Here is a 15,548-nt window from a genome sequence, read left to right on the forward strand (position 1 = left end):
TTCGGGGTCCCTGTTACTTGATTCAAATGAAGTACATTGTAACGATGAATAGCCCTTGGGGGCAATTGTTTCTATTCGAGTGGCTGGTAAGACACGTTCGAAGGCAACACAAGCGCTGGCCAGAGAAGAGAAGTTCATTAGTTTATTCAAATTGACAATATATATATACAAATAAGTTATCTTTAAAAGACAAGTAAACTAGTCGTCTTGAAAAGCGGTCTTCTCACCGCAATACTTTGACCGGGCGTTTAGTGGAAAAAGGAGGACCCTTTTCCCTTGCCTCACACATGACTTCCCTTGCCTCACACATGACTTCCCTTGTTTCAAACATGACTTCCCTTGCCTTGACACACGATTAACCACTGATTAGATGCAGCCACACACTTGATTAATCTCTAAGCTGTATAATCAAAGCGCTAAATACGCTGGTATACACGTCCGATTAGGACTTTACTCCTGTTATGTAAGTCTCGTTGGTGTACGACATCGCAGCTACCTCGGCACGCACGGCATTTTGGTCCAGCGTGTCCGTAGATGAGTTTTTATTGTAAGCTACTTCCATCGGATGCGGGTTTGCTTTGGAATTTGCCCTTTTAGAATTCTTGCACTTGGCGTAGACGGCGACGATAATCGCTATCACCAGGACTCCGCAGCCAATGCCAAAAAGCGCGACGGCCCACACGGGAAGAGGACCTTCAAACCCACATGGAAAACACGTAAGTCATAGGGGCAGCATGGCAGGCGCGGACACAAGGGGGTACGCAGGGTGCGCGCGCACCCCCGTTGTAGGCCAAAAAGTGGGTCATTTCTTATTGAGATTATATACTGCTAGAATGAGTCCCTGGTGCTTTTTTTAACATTACCTTTGTTAACACACTTTGGTTTGTGCCCAGTCCACTCGCCGTCCTTGCAGCTGATATCTGGGTTACCCTCTAACTTGAAGGCCTGGTTGCATTGGAATTTGTAGCTGATCCCGTTTTCGGTGTCTGTTCTTTTCATAGTTCCATCCGGGAACGCGTCTATCGGAACACAAGCTGCAAAAGGACAGTAGCTGGTCAGTGAGTGACTTGGGGAAACTACCAGCACGAAAACAGACAGACAAACAGACACCTTTTGTCTCAATGGCCTGGACTGTTTCCTTGAGTTCCTGCAAAGCTTGTCGGGATGCCATTCCGATGCTCGTTTTCCCAGTCACGCTGACGTCATACAAGCATTGGATGTTATCACCACAGGCATCCTGTGCCCGTTTTTCTAGTGCGCTGTTACTGAACGTAACGTTCTGACCACGCTCGATAAATACAGGGCGGTACAAGACGTTCACGTGGGAGCTGTGGTTTTTGCCGCGCTCGTAGGTGAAGAGACTCTCGTTAGCCGTCGTCAGCCCTGTAAATAATACGAGGTATTGTCATCAGCATCACCACAGTCATCAAGAGCATCATCAAAGTCATCATCAAAGTCATCGCTAGTATCATCATTATCGGCGTTACCAACGTTACCATCTATAGCATGATCATCAATACCACCACCATTCCTGCCCCCTGGGTATTTACTGTACGGGTATTTGCCTCTAGCCATCATCGTTCTTTTTCATCAGTCTTGACTAGTATCTCTAATTTACAATATGTGTCAAATAAAGAAAACGGAATTCGCTGCCCTAGTCACCTTTGTTTATGTTTCCATTTAGCATTGGAATTCAAATCATGAGGAGAAATCTAGAAATATCCATCCAAAAGCAAGCTTTATAATTCGTTTACTAAATTCAATCGAAAATATTTCAGAGAAAATGGCGGCTCGAAATCTTTTCTTGGCAAAATACAAAGTAAGCATAAGTAAAAAAGCAAGGTCCTGCCGGCTCATAGAGATGACTAGTAATTGTGGCGTGTCATATTTTTATTCCATCATACACAACTCACACTTCATGCCGAACTCCGAGTGAATCTTGGTTGCTGGGGACTCCGTGCCGATAAACGAACCATTAGGAAGCAGGAACTCGCGGGTTTTGTCATCGTCCCACAAGCCAAGCAAACCTGTAGTGTCACCTGTAACACAGAGAACCTATATGCAACGCTTATACAAATGATCGCTTTAGCCTAGTTCGCTTTGTAAACCTAAGCTCGAAAAGGGGGGCGTAAGGGGGCCACGAAAACCGCAAAACCGCACAGTAATAACAAACAACCGCAAAACCGCATTAGAGTTTCGTTTAAAAAAAACACTCCAAAAAAACTACCAGAACCGAAAAACCGCACTAATTTTAAGAAAAAAAAACCACATCACCCAAAACCCTTAGGTCAAGCGCCCAGTCTTACCTTTGAACTTTTGCGGTACAAGTAACATCATCTGTAGAAGGTCTGTGTAGCCTTGCACCGTCACGGAAATCCCGGACCGGAATATGGCGGAATACTTGGAGACGTTCGGATATTTCATGACCCATGCATTTTGGATTTCGATCGTCCCACCTTGTTCCTCAAGTTCCACGATTTCTCCATTGACGAGCACATCAACTAGACCTCGGCCGTTTAACTGGATCTAGGGGAATCAGAATGATCAGCTAGGAACACGTGTTGGGACATCGAGTAAGTGAATATGTGTGAGGGATTTGATAGTCATTTCATACAAAGGTGGGATATTTTGATAAGAATTTGGGGAGAATATGTTTTTTTTTTCATCATATTTACACTGTACAGTATAACATTTAGGGGACTATTTTATAGAGAATACGTTATTTCAGGTTCCAAAGGTGCCCGTTATATTGAGGTTTTAGTAAAAGGGGAAACCTTTCATATAAAGCGAACATATCATATATAGCGTCATATCGAGGTTTCACTAGAAACATGGTACTGATGGTTGGTATTGAGGGTGTACATAAAATGAATCGCCCTACCTGCACTGTGTCGGACCCATTCTCCCGCATTGCGAACGCTGTGAACAGGGTAGCCCTGGTGGCGTGCCCGTTGTTGACCAGCGGTTTCATTCTTCCTTGAAGAGTGAACTGTGGGGAGTCGACTTTAAGCACTGTGAACTCGCCAAACCCGTTCAACGTGTACTCGACACCATCTAGAGTCACGAGATGAGGATCTCCAAAACCAACAGCTGATGACAAGAAACAGCCTCCGTTACACTGGTATTGTGAATATGTCGAATGACTACGTTGAATTATTTTAACTACAAAATAGAAAGCAGAATTGGCGATCTATCAAACTTCATCTCCCGATTTATCTGAGGCTCCCCCGTGCACATTATTAGATCTTGCTTGAAGTAGCTACCACTTTGCCTCTTTTAGTCTTTTTCACTCAATACGTGCACTCGAGTGGAGATATCTTGATGTAACACAACGGGGGCGGTACCCGCCCTACATCTCCCAGCACTCCCTCCCTCCCCCCAGCCCATCCCCATCCTCGAGAAACGCCATACCAGAGAAAAGGAGCCTGCATCACGCATATTCTTATCTCCTCTGCATGCATTCTGACAGAACATGAGATAACTATCAACCCACCGGAAACTAAATCTGCCTCATCCACCAGCCCCCACCCACCTAACCGTACCTAGTCCAACTCCTATCTCTTGAAAAATAACCCTATTCCACTCTAACATATCATAGCTTTATTTATAGACCAAGTCTTTGAACCTGAGTACTCTGTGCACGACACCAATGAAAAGAGATGAGCCAACGCTCTGACTGACTCGTTCCACTCCCCATACCTGGTCTCGGCGCCTCGTACTGCTTCCCGTTATCTGAAGGTCTCTTCTTGTAGTAGTCTGCACAGGTTTCCTCGGTGTCGGTGGCGTATTTACAGCAGTCCCAGTACGGTATGATATCATGGAAGAAGTGGCTGATGTACGGGATGCCTGTGTCTATGTGGACTCGATCCAGGCTCCCTCCACCTGGTGGTCCGACCATGAGGTTGCCTTGACTGTTATAGCAGCACTGTGTGCCGGCGCCTTGGTCGCTAATAAGGGAAGTTACGGATTGATATTTAACGAAACAACAAAACCTTTACACCCATCCAGCTTCCCCTTAATGACTATCTTTACAGGGAAAATTACACCTTTTTCACCTTTACCATCTACCCATTACCTCTGGGAGATGGAAGTCACCCATGCCCATTACCTCGGGGAGATGGAAGTCACCCATGCCCATTACCTCAGGGAGAAGGAAGTCACCCATACCCATTACCTCGGGCAGATGGAAGTCACCCATACCCTTTACCTCGGGGAGATGGAAGTCACCCATACCCATTACCTCGGGGAGATGGAAGTCACCCATACCCATTACCTCTGGGAGATGGAAGTCACCCATACCCATTACCTCGGGGAGATGGAAGTCACCCATACCCATTACCTGGGGGAGATGGAAGTCACCCATACCCATTACCTCAGGGAGATGGAAGTCACCCATGCACATTACCTCGGAGAGATAAAAGTCACCCGCGCCCATTACCTCGGGGAGATGGAAGTAACCCACGCCCATTACCTGGGGGAGATGGAAGTCACCCATACCCATTGCCTCGGGCAGATGGAAGTCACCCATACCCATTTCCTCAGGGAGATGGAAGTCATTCATACCCATTACCTCGGGGAGATGGAAGTCACCCATACCCATTACCTCGGGCAGATGGAAGTCACCCATACCCATTTCCTCAGGGAGATGGAAGTCATTCATACCCATTACCTCGGGGAGATGGAAGTCACCCATACCCATTACCTCGGGCAGATGGAAGTCACCCATACCCATTACCTCGGGGAGATGGAAGTCACCCATACCCATTTCCTCAGGGAGATGGAAGTCACCCATACCCATTACCTCGGGGAGATGGAAGTCACCCATACCCATTACCTCGGGCAGATGGAAGTCACCCATACCCATTACCTCGGGGAGATGGAAGTCACCCATACCCATTACCTCGGGGAGATGGAAGTCACCCATACCCATTACCTGGGGGAGATGGAAGTCACCCATACCCATTACCTCGGGAGATGGAAGTCACCCATACCCATTACCTCGGGGAGATGGAAGTCACCCATACCCATTACCTCGGGGAGAAGGAAGTCACCCATACCTATTACCTCGGGGAGATGAAAGTCACTCATACCCATTACCTCAGGGAGAAGGAAGTCACCCATACCCATTACCCCGGGGAGGTGGAAGTCACCCATACCCATTATCTCGGGGAGAAGGAAGTCAACCATGCCCATTACCTCGGGGAGATGAAAGTAACCCGCGCCCATCACCTCAGGGAGAAAGAAGCCACCCATGCACATTACCTCGGAGAGATAGAAGTCACCCGCGCCCATTACCTCGGGGAGATGGAAGTAACCCACGCCCATTACCTGGGGGAGATGGAAGTCACCCATACCCATTACCTCGGGGAGATGGAAGCCACCCATACCCATTACCTCTGGGAGATGGAAGTCACCCATACCCATTACCTCGGGGAGAAGGATTCACCCATTCCCATTACCTCGGGGAGATGAAAATAACCCGCGCCCATTACCTCAGGGAGAAAGAAGCCACCCATGCACATTACCTCGGAGAGATGGAAGTCACCCATACCAATTACCTCGGGGAGATTGAAGTCATCCATACCCATTACCTGGGGGAGATGGAAGTAACCCGCGCCCATTAACTCGGGGAGATGGAAGTCACACATACCCATTACCTGGGGGGGGAGTCACCCATACCCATTACCTGGGGGAGATGGAAGTCACCCATACCCATTACCTGGGGGAGATGGAAGTCACCCATACCCATTACCTGGGGGAGATGGAAGTCACCCATACCCATTACCTCGGGGAGATGGAAGCCACCCATACCCATTACCTCTGGGAGATGGAAGTCACCCATACCCATTACCTCGGGGAGAAGGATTCACCCATTCCCATTACCTCGGGGAGATGAAAATAACCCGCGCCCATTACCTCAGGGAGAAAGAAGCCACCCATGCACATTACCTCGGAGAGATGGAAGTCACCCATACCAATTACCTCGGGGAGATTGAAGTCATCCATACCCATTACCTGGGGGAGATGGAAGTAACCCGCGCCCATTAACTCGGGGAGATGGAAGTCACACATACCCATTACCTCGGGGAGATGGAAGTCACCCATACCCATTACCTCGGGGAGATGAAAGTCACCCATACCCATTACCTCGGGGAGATGGAAGTCACCCATACCCATTACCTCAGGGAGATGGAAGTCACCAATACCCATTACCTCAGGGAGATGGAAGTCACCCATACCCATTACCTCGGGGAGATGGAAGTCACCCATACCCATTACCTCGAGGAGATGGAAGTCACCCATACCCATTACCTCGGGGAGATGGAAGTCACCCTCGCCCATTACCTCGGGGAGATGGAAGTCACCCATACCCATTACCTGGGGGAGATGGAAGTCACCCATACCCATTACCTGGGGGAGATGGAAGTCACCTATACCCATTACCTGGGGGAGATGGAAGTCACCCATACCCATTACCTGGGGGAGATGGAAGTCAGCCATACCCATTACCTGGGGGAGATGGAAGTCACCCATACCCATTACCTGGGGGAGATGGAAGTCAGCCATACCCATTACCTGGGGGAGATGGAAGTCACCCATACCTATTACCTGGGGGAGATGGAAGTCACCCATACCCATTACCTGGGGGAGATGGAGCGTATGCATGTTTGTGCCCCCCTGTGGAGCAGGGCGCATCCTCTCTCGTTTTTCAGATTGCAGTGTTCGTCCTCCATGTAGCGACCTCGGTCCGCCATGGCCTGGAGCAAGTTCCCCGGACAGTGTAGAAAGGACAGGGATTCTAGGTATAGAAATAGACACAGATGTCACGCAAGGCAGGATACATGTCACGCAGACGTAGACAAAAGTGTCACACAGACATAGACACCCATGTCACGCGCACAGTGGCGTCATAAGCGCGAGCTGTTTCTTTTGTTGAAATGTATACATCGTGACATCGCAATATACCAGCGACATGACACATTCACACCTAAACCATACACATCTTGCTGGTAAAAGTCTGAGTAAACAGAGCCCGCAATCCCGGGCAGCAGATGCACGTATGCGTGATAAGCCTCACCAGTGAGAGTTTCGGTTCCAGGCTCTCGGTTATACCACAACCCGCAACGTGTCGAGGCCCTGTTGATATCGGAAGACCACGTGAACAGATCGCTCCAGATCCACTGGTGGGTAGAGCTTGATTGGCTGCCGTGCGACTTTTTGACCTGGACCAGCGTCGCGAACCTCGTCTCCATGGTGCTGAAGTATCAAAATTATTATTATTATTAGTTCTAGGTGTGTCATAACACCTAGGTGAATATCGTCATTAAACCTTGGTGATTATTGCCATTAAACCTCGGTGAATATCGTACTAGGTGAATAATTCAAGGTGAATATCATCAATCAATATCTTTATCAATCCTAGGTGAATACCATCAACACTCCTAGGTGAATATCATCATTAGACCTAGGGAAATAGCATCAATCGCAGGGGCGGATACAGGGGGGTGTATTGGGTGGATATCCACCCCCCTTTTTGAGTAAAAAAATCGAAAAGTCACTTTGTTTGAAGAAAATAAATGTCTGAGGTACGGGAGGTACTGTCTATTTTCCTTTGCCAGATTGACTTTGCTGACGCGATAAATCCAATTCAGCTTGAAGAATTGTAAGATCTGTGTAGCGACCTATCAATAACCACTGGATCAGTTATAGGCCGTCTAGACGGCCATTATCCACCCCTCCATTTTTAAATCTTGGATCCACCCGTGAATCGTAGGTGAATATCATCATCAATCCTAGGGGTATGTTTTCAACCGTGCAAACACAGCTTAAAAAATCAGGGTTCTCATTGCTATACTGTTACTATGAACCAAGTTTTGACCTTTGCGAATGCAGCTTCAAAATCACTCACCCATCTCCCTGCCCTTCCGGTACAACAAACAAGCTCTCCCCCGTGTTTTTCTGGGTCTTAATCTTGTAAGTGCTGTGAAGGTACACCTGGTCCTTGTGCATCGTATACCTCACGAGGTTTATCTCCACGTCCTGATCACTACCCTCCGTCGGTCCTTGAGCAGAATTCCCGGCAAGGTGGTCTGGGTCCCAGGTCACCCCCAGCTCACTCCCTTCTATCCAAGTTTCCGGGCTCTCCCGGGTAATTTGGGCCGCTGTCCTAGCCATGGAGACTGCGGATGAGATGAGAGTGGTATTTGAATTTGTCAAAAGCTGTCGCTTCCAAAACTAATTGTTTTGTAAAGTGGATTTCGTTATCGGTAAAGCTTCCGAAATTACGCACAGGACAAAATCGCTAATTTAAGAGCCTTTCAGTGACAGGTAATTGCCCTGAAAGGTTATTTCTCATCTTTGGCTTTTAATTTAGTGTCGTTGTCTTTTTGCAGTCGAACATCTGATGGTCCCTAGGTAGACGATTTCAGGGGCGGGTCTAGCTTTTTGCCAGGGGGGGGGGGGTTTACCAAAAATATTCGTCGTTATTTTAACGTTGTAACGATTTTGGAATCCACAGACACAATCAAAACAATAAAAAGGTAGCCCAAGGGGGGGGGGGGGGTGACCAAAAAATATTCGTCGTTATTTTAATTTTGTAACGATTTTGGAATCCACAGACACAATCAAACCAATAAAAAGGTAGCCCAAGGGGGGGGGGGGGGGGGGGGGTTTGACCAAAAAATATTCGTCGTTATTTTAATTTTGTAACGATTTTGGAATCCACAGACACAATCAAACCAATAAAAAAGGCAGCCCATGGGGGGAAGGGGGGGGGGGGTTAACCCCTAAACCCCCCACTCCCACCCCGTAGATCCGCTACGGATTAACCTCTAAAAACCATTTGAATTACAACTCTTATCTTAAGCATTGTATAATTTACTTTTTACGTAACTTTAGCAGGAAAAGATTTACTCGTACTTACCAAACGAAAACACGCCCTTATAAGGAAATGTCTTCCCGTCATCTGTAGACAGCTTGAGGGGAACTCGGCCGGTCATGTTGACCAGCGGTGCAGTGCAAATAGCGCGCATTTCATTGACGTAGACCCCACGCGTTCTGTACTTGTTGGCGAACTCGCAGATGATGTTATCCGTCATTTCGTAGCAAGGACCGGCCAGGATAATATTCGTCCCACCGAGCATTGGGGCGGATGGGGGCGTGGGCACGATGGAACCTGAAAAAAAGTAATTCAAGTTTTTAGACATAAGTCGAGAGTTTAAGTCCACCGAGGAAGGATTGAGTTAATTGTACAAATTAACTAATTAACAAAACATTAGACATTAGTCAAAAGCATTTTTAGCAAGCACCGTCAGGATGAGGTCCACGCAAGCAAGGAAAAACATATGATAGAAATGGCTACAATAGAGACTAATGGGGTACAACAGAGAATAAAACAGTAGATGTTAGCCACGATTCAAGGCCGTAAAATACCACCCAATATGATAAGAGGTTCCGACATGAAAACAATCACCGGTTGGGGAACAGCCAAAATAACATTAGAAAACAAAGTTGTTTTTTGCCTTAATCTGCTGGGGTGTTTGCCTTGTCACGGCACTAAGAGTAAACTTAGGTAGGACTAGACACAGGCGATGCCAGAGAGACAACACCAACGTAGAAAGGTCGCGCGGGGAGTCTAATACTAAACTCTTTTTGGGCCCTCTTTCTATTTAAGTTTCTCTTTTGGAGCATACCATCGGAGCAGAAAATGATTTGTCAAGTCTAGGCTTAGCGAGTTATGGCTAGGACGTATGTTCGTTTGACAAAAAAACGTGTTAAAAGACAAAGACGAGATAGACCTATATGAACTACCAGGGCCGTACCAGGGGGTGGGGCAATGGGGGTACGTGAACCCCCCTTCCCCCAGTATGTACCACGAAACACTATTGAAATTTGTTTTTAAACGAATAAGCACGCGCGGGCGTTGTTTCACTTCCGGTTATGCGTTTTCTAAAAAAAAGCTTTTTTTGTCGCCAAGTTATTTCAAAACGCAATATTTTTTATGTATTCATTTTTATTAAATTCTCCTTCATATAGCAAAGCATGGATTTAGCGTTAATCTAACAGAAACCAATATTATATCAAATAATCTGGATTTCAGGACCTTTGAAAAATCATAAAAAAAACAATTAATCAATCATTTCTAAAACGCATGCTTGGCTTAATGCACCCATCCCTCAAGATTCATAAAACCTATTTAATATTTGTTTTCGAGCAATTTTACTTGAAATATTTGCTTTTATCTGTATCTATGACGTCACATTATGACGTCACTGGGTAACGTCATCATAATAGTCAGCACACTTGTGGTGGCCAGCTTGGCAAATATCAGGCCCTTATGACTTTCTACAAAGCTTTTATGCTATATTCAATTTTTCTTAGCAACAGATGTCAGTGCACCCTTAATGTTTCTGTATCGTGCGCCCTCCCCCCCCCCCCCCCCCCCCCCCTCAAGGTCTGCTACAGCTCTGACTACGGAAATGTAGAAATGAAGGATAATACTATTTCCCAAAACAAAGCGTCATGGTGTGTGTTAAACTACCTGCAGTGTTGCACCCCCCGGCCTCGACCTCAGCACTGTCCACTCTGAAGATCCACACCCCTGGTCTACCGACGTTTGTGGTGTTCGCGAGGTTAAGCACCTGGGCGGTCCGCGAGCCAGGAATCGCGAAAAAGCGAACATTATCACCGGCATTGAAACCACACTAGACATACGAGTAATAAGATCAGGGATATATATATTCTGAATAGAATAAAACACACTTTTCACAAGCATAGAATCTTGGATCCGTCATTTTGGATTTTTTAATGATTTATGTTTTCTCTTTTTATACACATGGATTCATGCATTAATATGTGCTTTTAAGGCGCCATCTAGTAAGTTTAGTGTCATTTTTGAAAGGCCGGGCCTCAAAATATCCGAGGAAAAAGGGTAACCCCGTTGTGGAACTAGTCGCCAAATCAAACTTATAAACATTAAAAGATACACTTTTAAGTAAAAATATAAAAAAAAGGACCAAAATATATATAAAAAAACATTTCTTGGGTTTTAAAAATGGAGGGCGCTTATAACCTGTTTAAGATAAATTTTATCGCTTCATTTTTTAAATGGTCCTTCCCTTATTCTTACCTGTGCTGGTTTACCGCCCAGTCCGGAAGCATTCCCCCCACTGGCCGTCCCCGTAGTCCATTCAATTTCATTATAATGAAATATGGCGAATGAGTGCCGTCCGTTAGTGGTCAAAATTGCTTGAAAAGTGTTTGTCTGATGAAAAAAAAGGAAAAAAATATATATAGATAAATTAACTTTTAATTAAAGACATTAGAATGGAATTTCAAAGACAATAAAATGTTCTACCTTGTTCCGGTTGACCCCTGTTGAACCGTAAAATGCGACGTGATCCCACGTTACTATATACAGCCAATGAGCAATAAACCTCTTTTGTCCTGGAAACGCAATCTTGACGTCATCTGAAGCTCGGTTTAGCAGTGCTTGATTGGCCGTCTCTTCTCGGTACCAGACCTCTCCGCCGTTTCTGGTGTCGACGTCAGCCCAAAAAGGCGACAAAAGACGACGATTTGCGCCGAGGGGGAATGGGTCGGGCGTGTATTGGGAGATATCGGTTGTGAACGATACCGCTCCGTTAGTGTTAACCTGGGAAGTGGGAATTTGATTGGTTGAGCCACTTCACGAGAACACATTAATGCTGGAATTTGATTGGTAGGTCTACTAGATTATAACAAATTAACTTGGGAATGTAGCAATTTGATCGGTAGAACTTCTTAACAAGAATACGTAGAAATTTAATTGGTCCTTTTTTTTACAATACATGACTCGCGTTTGGTTAAAAATATTAAAACCGATTTTACTTGCTAAATAAATGTATCCTTATTGCCCCTTTAACAACAATTCGGGAACTTTTTACTCTATATCTAATTATATTAGCCATTAGTACTTGATGCCAGCCACTTGACTTAGAGGGTGAGTTTGGAGAAAAATACATATTTTGCAGACGGTAACATAACAACTCAAACTGCCCCGGAGTTTGGCGGAAAAAAACAACATATCATACATCCAAATCTTCCATTTCATCTCTTACAAAAGTGAAATCATTCTCAGCCCCTTATAATGACGTCAGATATGACGTCAGATATGACGTCAGATATGAACCAATAAACCAAATTTGAGCGCCGGAATTGATGGTTGTCATTGTGATCTAATTAGCATATTTGTACTTCCGGGATACGTCATTGGACAACTTTAACTTCCTTGATTGACTAAACTTGTATCTGTGTCCTTAACTATTCTTCTAGGCTCGATTTCCAGCCGTCGCTTGGCCTCATAGGGAGGCACGTACTGGAAATCGAGCCCAAAATTCTTCTACCAATTTATAAAACTTCTTTATAAAACCTATTTACAAGATAATCGACATATTCTGATTTCTCAACCCTTCACGATAAATTAATCTCCAAAATCCACGGAGAGGAACAGGTTAATATTAGCAATCAAAACATACAAAAAAAGGATCACAGAGACCTGTCTAGACGTGCCTTACTATGCACTGATTCTCAAAACTAAATATAAGATGTATAAGATATTGGCGTTTATCATCATTAATTGCAATAGCAGGTTTACCTCACTGAAAGCATGGCTTGTATTATTCGCCATCACTATGCTTACATAGGAACTACAAGCTAACGCCCTCAGAGCCACACCACTACCAGACTACTATGAGCCATTCTCTTAGTCTTGTAGCTACTGCGAGCAGAGCTTTCTTTCTGTTTGTTTCTAGCAGTTAACTTATCCCAGTCCCGTGTCACGTCTCTGTTCTTTTGCGTTTTTGTTTGTTTGTGTGTTTCTTCTGTGGACACAAAACAAAGGAGATCGCGAAAAAGCATATATAAGTGAACTGCTAGAAACAAGGGATACAACGAGCCCACATTCCCGAAACACGTCAAACTGGCATTATTGGCCTTTGAATATGTTCTGATGCCGCAAATATCCATGTTAAAAAATGCTGGGAAAAATTTATCTGTTCCTTTTTCCCAGGAGGGGAGGGTTTAGGCATTTTAACACATGAATAATTGCCTGTATAACCGGTCGGGACAATTTTATTTTCAAAGCAACCGCTGCAGCTCCACAAAAAATATTCCTAGCACAACTACTTCGCCTCAACAAATTTGCCAGCGGAACCATTCAGGACGATTTTTTTCCCAGCAACCGAGGGGTCTAACACCTTCCCAGCCATTAAAAAACGGGCTGCGGAACAGATATTTTGCGGAACAGATCCGTTTTGTGTGCCCTTGTAGAAACAAACTGGAAGAAAGCCTTGGAAAGCAATGCAGGGTATCTGGTAACTTACTAACTGACCAAAAAGACACCTGTAATTTTGAATCGACCTTGAACACGTTGTCTGAGGAAAAGCGATATTGCCTCGATCTTTTATATCGGGGTGTTGTTGTGCACAGGGCAAAGAAACCGTAAGTGACGCCAGTGGCTTCTGGTGCCCTGTTGTGCGAAGCAACACGCGCAAATGCAAGCTGTGGTTGCAGGATACAGGACAAAGCACACAAATGTACAAAAACGGGTTTTGACTGTATGCTATAGGACAGAATAATTAGGCAAAAGTATTTATCTTTTTGCTACATGGAATATACTGCACACAAAGGAGCAAAAACAAGCTTTAGGTTTGGGCTACAGAACGAAACACAAATAAGCATAATCAAGCTATCGCTATAGGCTAGAGCAGAACAAAAAGCAAAAACGAGCAATTCTTAAGCAAAACCAGCTCATACAATCTTCTATCAAATGATTACGTCGTCTGTCAGACGCTCTTAGTGACGAATACTTACGAAAAGAGAATCGAAGTTCTTATCGAAGAACGCAAACGGAGTGGATATTCGCACTTCTCCGGAACTCCCATCATCATTAGCTGGAAGTTTAAAGTCTGCCGTGCTTGCTCCGAACGAGTAAAAGTCCGAAAGCGGGATAGTGTGAGCGAGGGCAAACAAGCCCAAAACCAGGCACAAGCGAAATGCTAACATTGCTGAACTATACGTTGCTGAAGATTGAAAATGTTGCTCGCCTGCAATTGCACCGTCTATATATAGCCACTGAAACAGTCCCAAGGGAACGTGCAAATTTCCGCGTATCTGATATAAAAAAGTCCCTTGCGACTTCCGCTTTGACTGTCTCTTTTCTAGTTCTAGCGTTCCGTTGTAGTAACAGGATACCTTGACAGTATGCTGGGATATTACCCGTTTCCCTTTGTTATCCAGGTTCTAGCCGAGAGAATGCGTCAAGTGACGTGCACTCCTAACCTCCCAGTATCAACAAAGCCTTATTTGTTACCAAGAAAGAGAGGAAGTGATCACACATCTAGTCTTTTGTCGTTGTCATGGACGGTGACAAGGTCAAGTCTCTCTAGATGTAAATCAATATGCAGATTTCTGGGGACTTAACGCAGTGCTAACAATTCGCATTTAAGATTTAATTTCTTATACCGGGAAGAGGTATTCGGATTCCTTACTGGATGGATAATCAAAAGAATGCAACAGGTATTTATTAAATTAGAGGGGGGAGAGGGAGGGGAGATAACCAAAGAATCCCCACTCCCCACTCTCCCAGATCCGACATCTAGTGTGCAGGAGAATGGACAGTGGCGGATTTGGGGAGCATCTAGGAAATTTAGTAAAGTTTCGGGATCGTAGCTTAAAATAAGTATTGATTAATTAATTCCATCTTTATAAAACTGTAAATACACAATTTTGGGTTGGATACCTATATAGGGTATAGTCTCCTTCGCAGCCCCCAGCGGTCGGAGTCACACAGCGCTCCCCGCCTCTACTATACAGGGTAGCTATCAGTGCAAAAGGCTCTATTTCTGCGCCAAATTTCATAGATTTTCCACAAATTTGAACGCTGTTGTATAACTTTCTTCCATTCATTGGGACCAACACTTGGAATAACAGGAGGTTTTAGCTTCACTATTTCAGTAGCGTTCCTGACACTGATAAATGGCTCGAATCGTTAAACAAGTGAATACGGACAAATGGGTACCCTGGTTATTAGGTATCCGAGGGAAAAATGGTTAGATGTAACCTTGGTCCTAGAGACACTCCCACCATCGAAAACCCGAAAGTGCGACGGACGAATGCCGACGGGAGGGCGACATATGCGGCTTGCCTCGACTTCAGTAAAAACCCGCGGGTAAGAACCTAGATTTTTTCAAGTCTGGCAAAACGGGTTCTTTTATTTTTGGGTACTTACTAACAATTAAGGCAAAATAAGTTCCAAGTTGCTTAATTAACACTAGGATTTATAATCACAGAAGTGTGACTGAATACAAAGCCACTTTGCTGCTCACTCGTAAAATATTGTTTCCACCACTCGAAAATAAACTTCATATCTTCGCGCCACCGTGTAATATCCTCAATGTATTTATGTTATATTTTTATGGAAAAACAAAATGTTTAGAAAATTTAAATTTCAAAGCCCATAATTTGTTTCATTATTTTTGGCTTAGTAGGTTCTTATATTTTGGGGTATT

At 44.8% G+C, this 15,548-nt stretch overlaps 2 protein-coding genes and 1 long non-coding RNA gene across 7 annotated transcripts; 1 reads left to right on the forward strand and 2 right to left on the reverse strand.

Annotated features, from left to right (window-relative positions):
* Positions 1-120: 120 nt before the first annotated feature.
* On the reverse strand, positions 121-14,130 carry LOC5519661 (protein mesh). 2 transcript variants are annotated; one of them, XM_048727074.1, is made up of 15 exons: positions 13,852-14,130; positions 11,357-11,653; positions 11,129-11,263; positions 10,541-10,703; positions 8,924-9,175; positions 8,018-8,180; positions 7,079-7,257; positions 6,643-6,799; positions 3,700-3,947; positions 2,882-3,090; positions 2,307-2,526; positions 1,914-2,039; positions 1,111-1,383; positions 864-1,034; positions 121-693 (listed from the first exon to the last, which is right to left on the reverse strand). In XM_048727074.1, the coding sequence occupies exons 1-15, from the start codon at positions 14,041-14,043 to the stop codon at positions 443-445; spliced, it is 3,036 nt and encodes a 1,011-aa protein (XP_048583031.1). In that variant the 5' UTR covers positions 14,044-14,130; the 3' UTR covers positions 121-442. The 2 variants fall into 2 exon arrangements, with proteins under 2 accessions (XP_048583031.1, XP_048583030.1); XM_048727073.1 differs by having other exon boundaries at positions 7,910-8,180; positions 13,852-14,127.
* On the reverse strand, positions 4,719-6,636 carry LOC125561960. Of its 4 annotated transcripts, none has more exons than XM_048727076.1 (2): positions 5,687-6,636; positions 4,719-5,031 (listed from the first exon to the last, which is right to left on the reverse strand). In XM_048727076.1, exon 1 carries the CDS (start codon positions 6,631-6,633, stop codon positions 5,848-5,850), a length of 786 nt encoding a protein of 261 aa, XP_048583033.1. In that variant the 5' UTR covers positions 6,634-6,636; the 3' UTR covers positions 4,719-5,031; positions 5,687-5,847. The 4 variants fall into 4 exon arrangements, with proteins under 4 accessions (XP_048583033.1, XP_048583034.1, XP_048583036.1 ...); XM_048727077.1 differs by lacking the exon at positions 4,719-5,031 and adding an exon at positions 5,239-5,361; XM_048727079.1 differs by lacking the exon at positions 4,719-5,031 and adding an exon at positions 5,396-5,427.
* Positions 14,111-15,411, forward strand: LOC125561962. The gene is made up of 2 exons (XR_007307669.1): positions 14,111-14,556; positions 15,071-15,411. It is a non-coding gene; the product is annotated as an uncharacterized LOC125561962 (long non-coding RNA).
* Positions 15,412-15,548: the final 137 nt, after the last annotated feature.

The sequence above is a fragment of the Nematostella vectensis genome, chromosome 4 (genome assembly GCF_932526225.1).
Source record: "Nematostella vectensis chromosome 4, jaNemVect1.1, whole genome shotgun sequence".
Lineage (NCBI taxonomy): Eukaryota > Metazoa > Cnidaria > Anthozoa > Actiniaria > Edwardsiidae > Nematostella > Nematostella vectensis.

Bases quoted from the DNA above. Each gene is read 5' to 3' on its own strand.
- LOC125561960 (XM_048727076.1), bottom strand. From the start codon at position 6,633: ATGGGTGACTTCCATCTCCCCCAGGTAATAGGTATGGGTGACTTCCAT.
- LOC5519661 (XM_048727073.1), bottom strand. From the start codon at position 14,043: ATGTTAGCATTTCGCTTGTGCCTGGTTTTGGGCTTGTTTGCCCTCGCT. The intron at 8,181-8,923 runs GTAAGTACGAGT...TCTCATCCGCAG, and splicing joins TAAGGGCGTGTTTTCGTTTG to TCTCCATGGCTAGGACAGCG. The intron at 3,948-6,642 runs GTAATGGGTATG...TTCCCTTATTAG, and splicing joins ATACGCTCCATCTCCCCCAG to CGACCAAGGCGCCGGCACAC.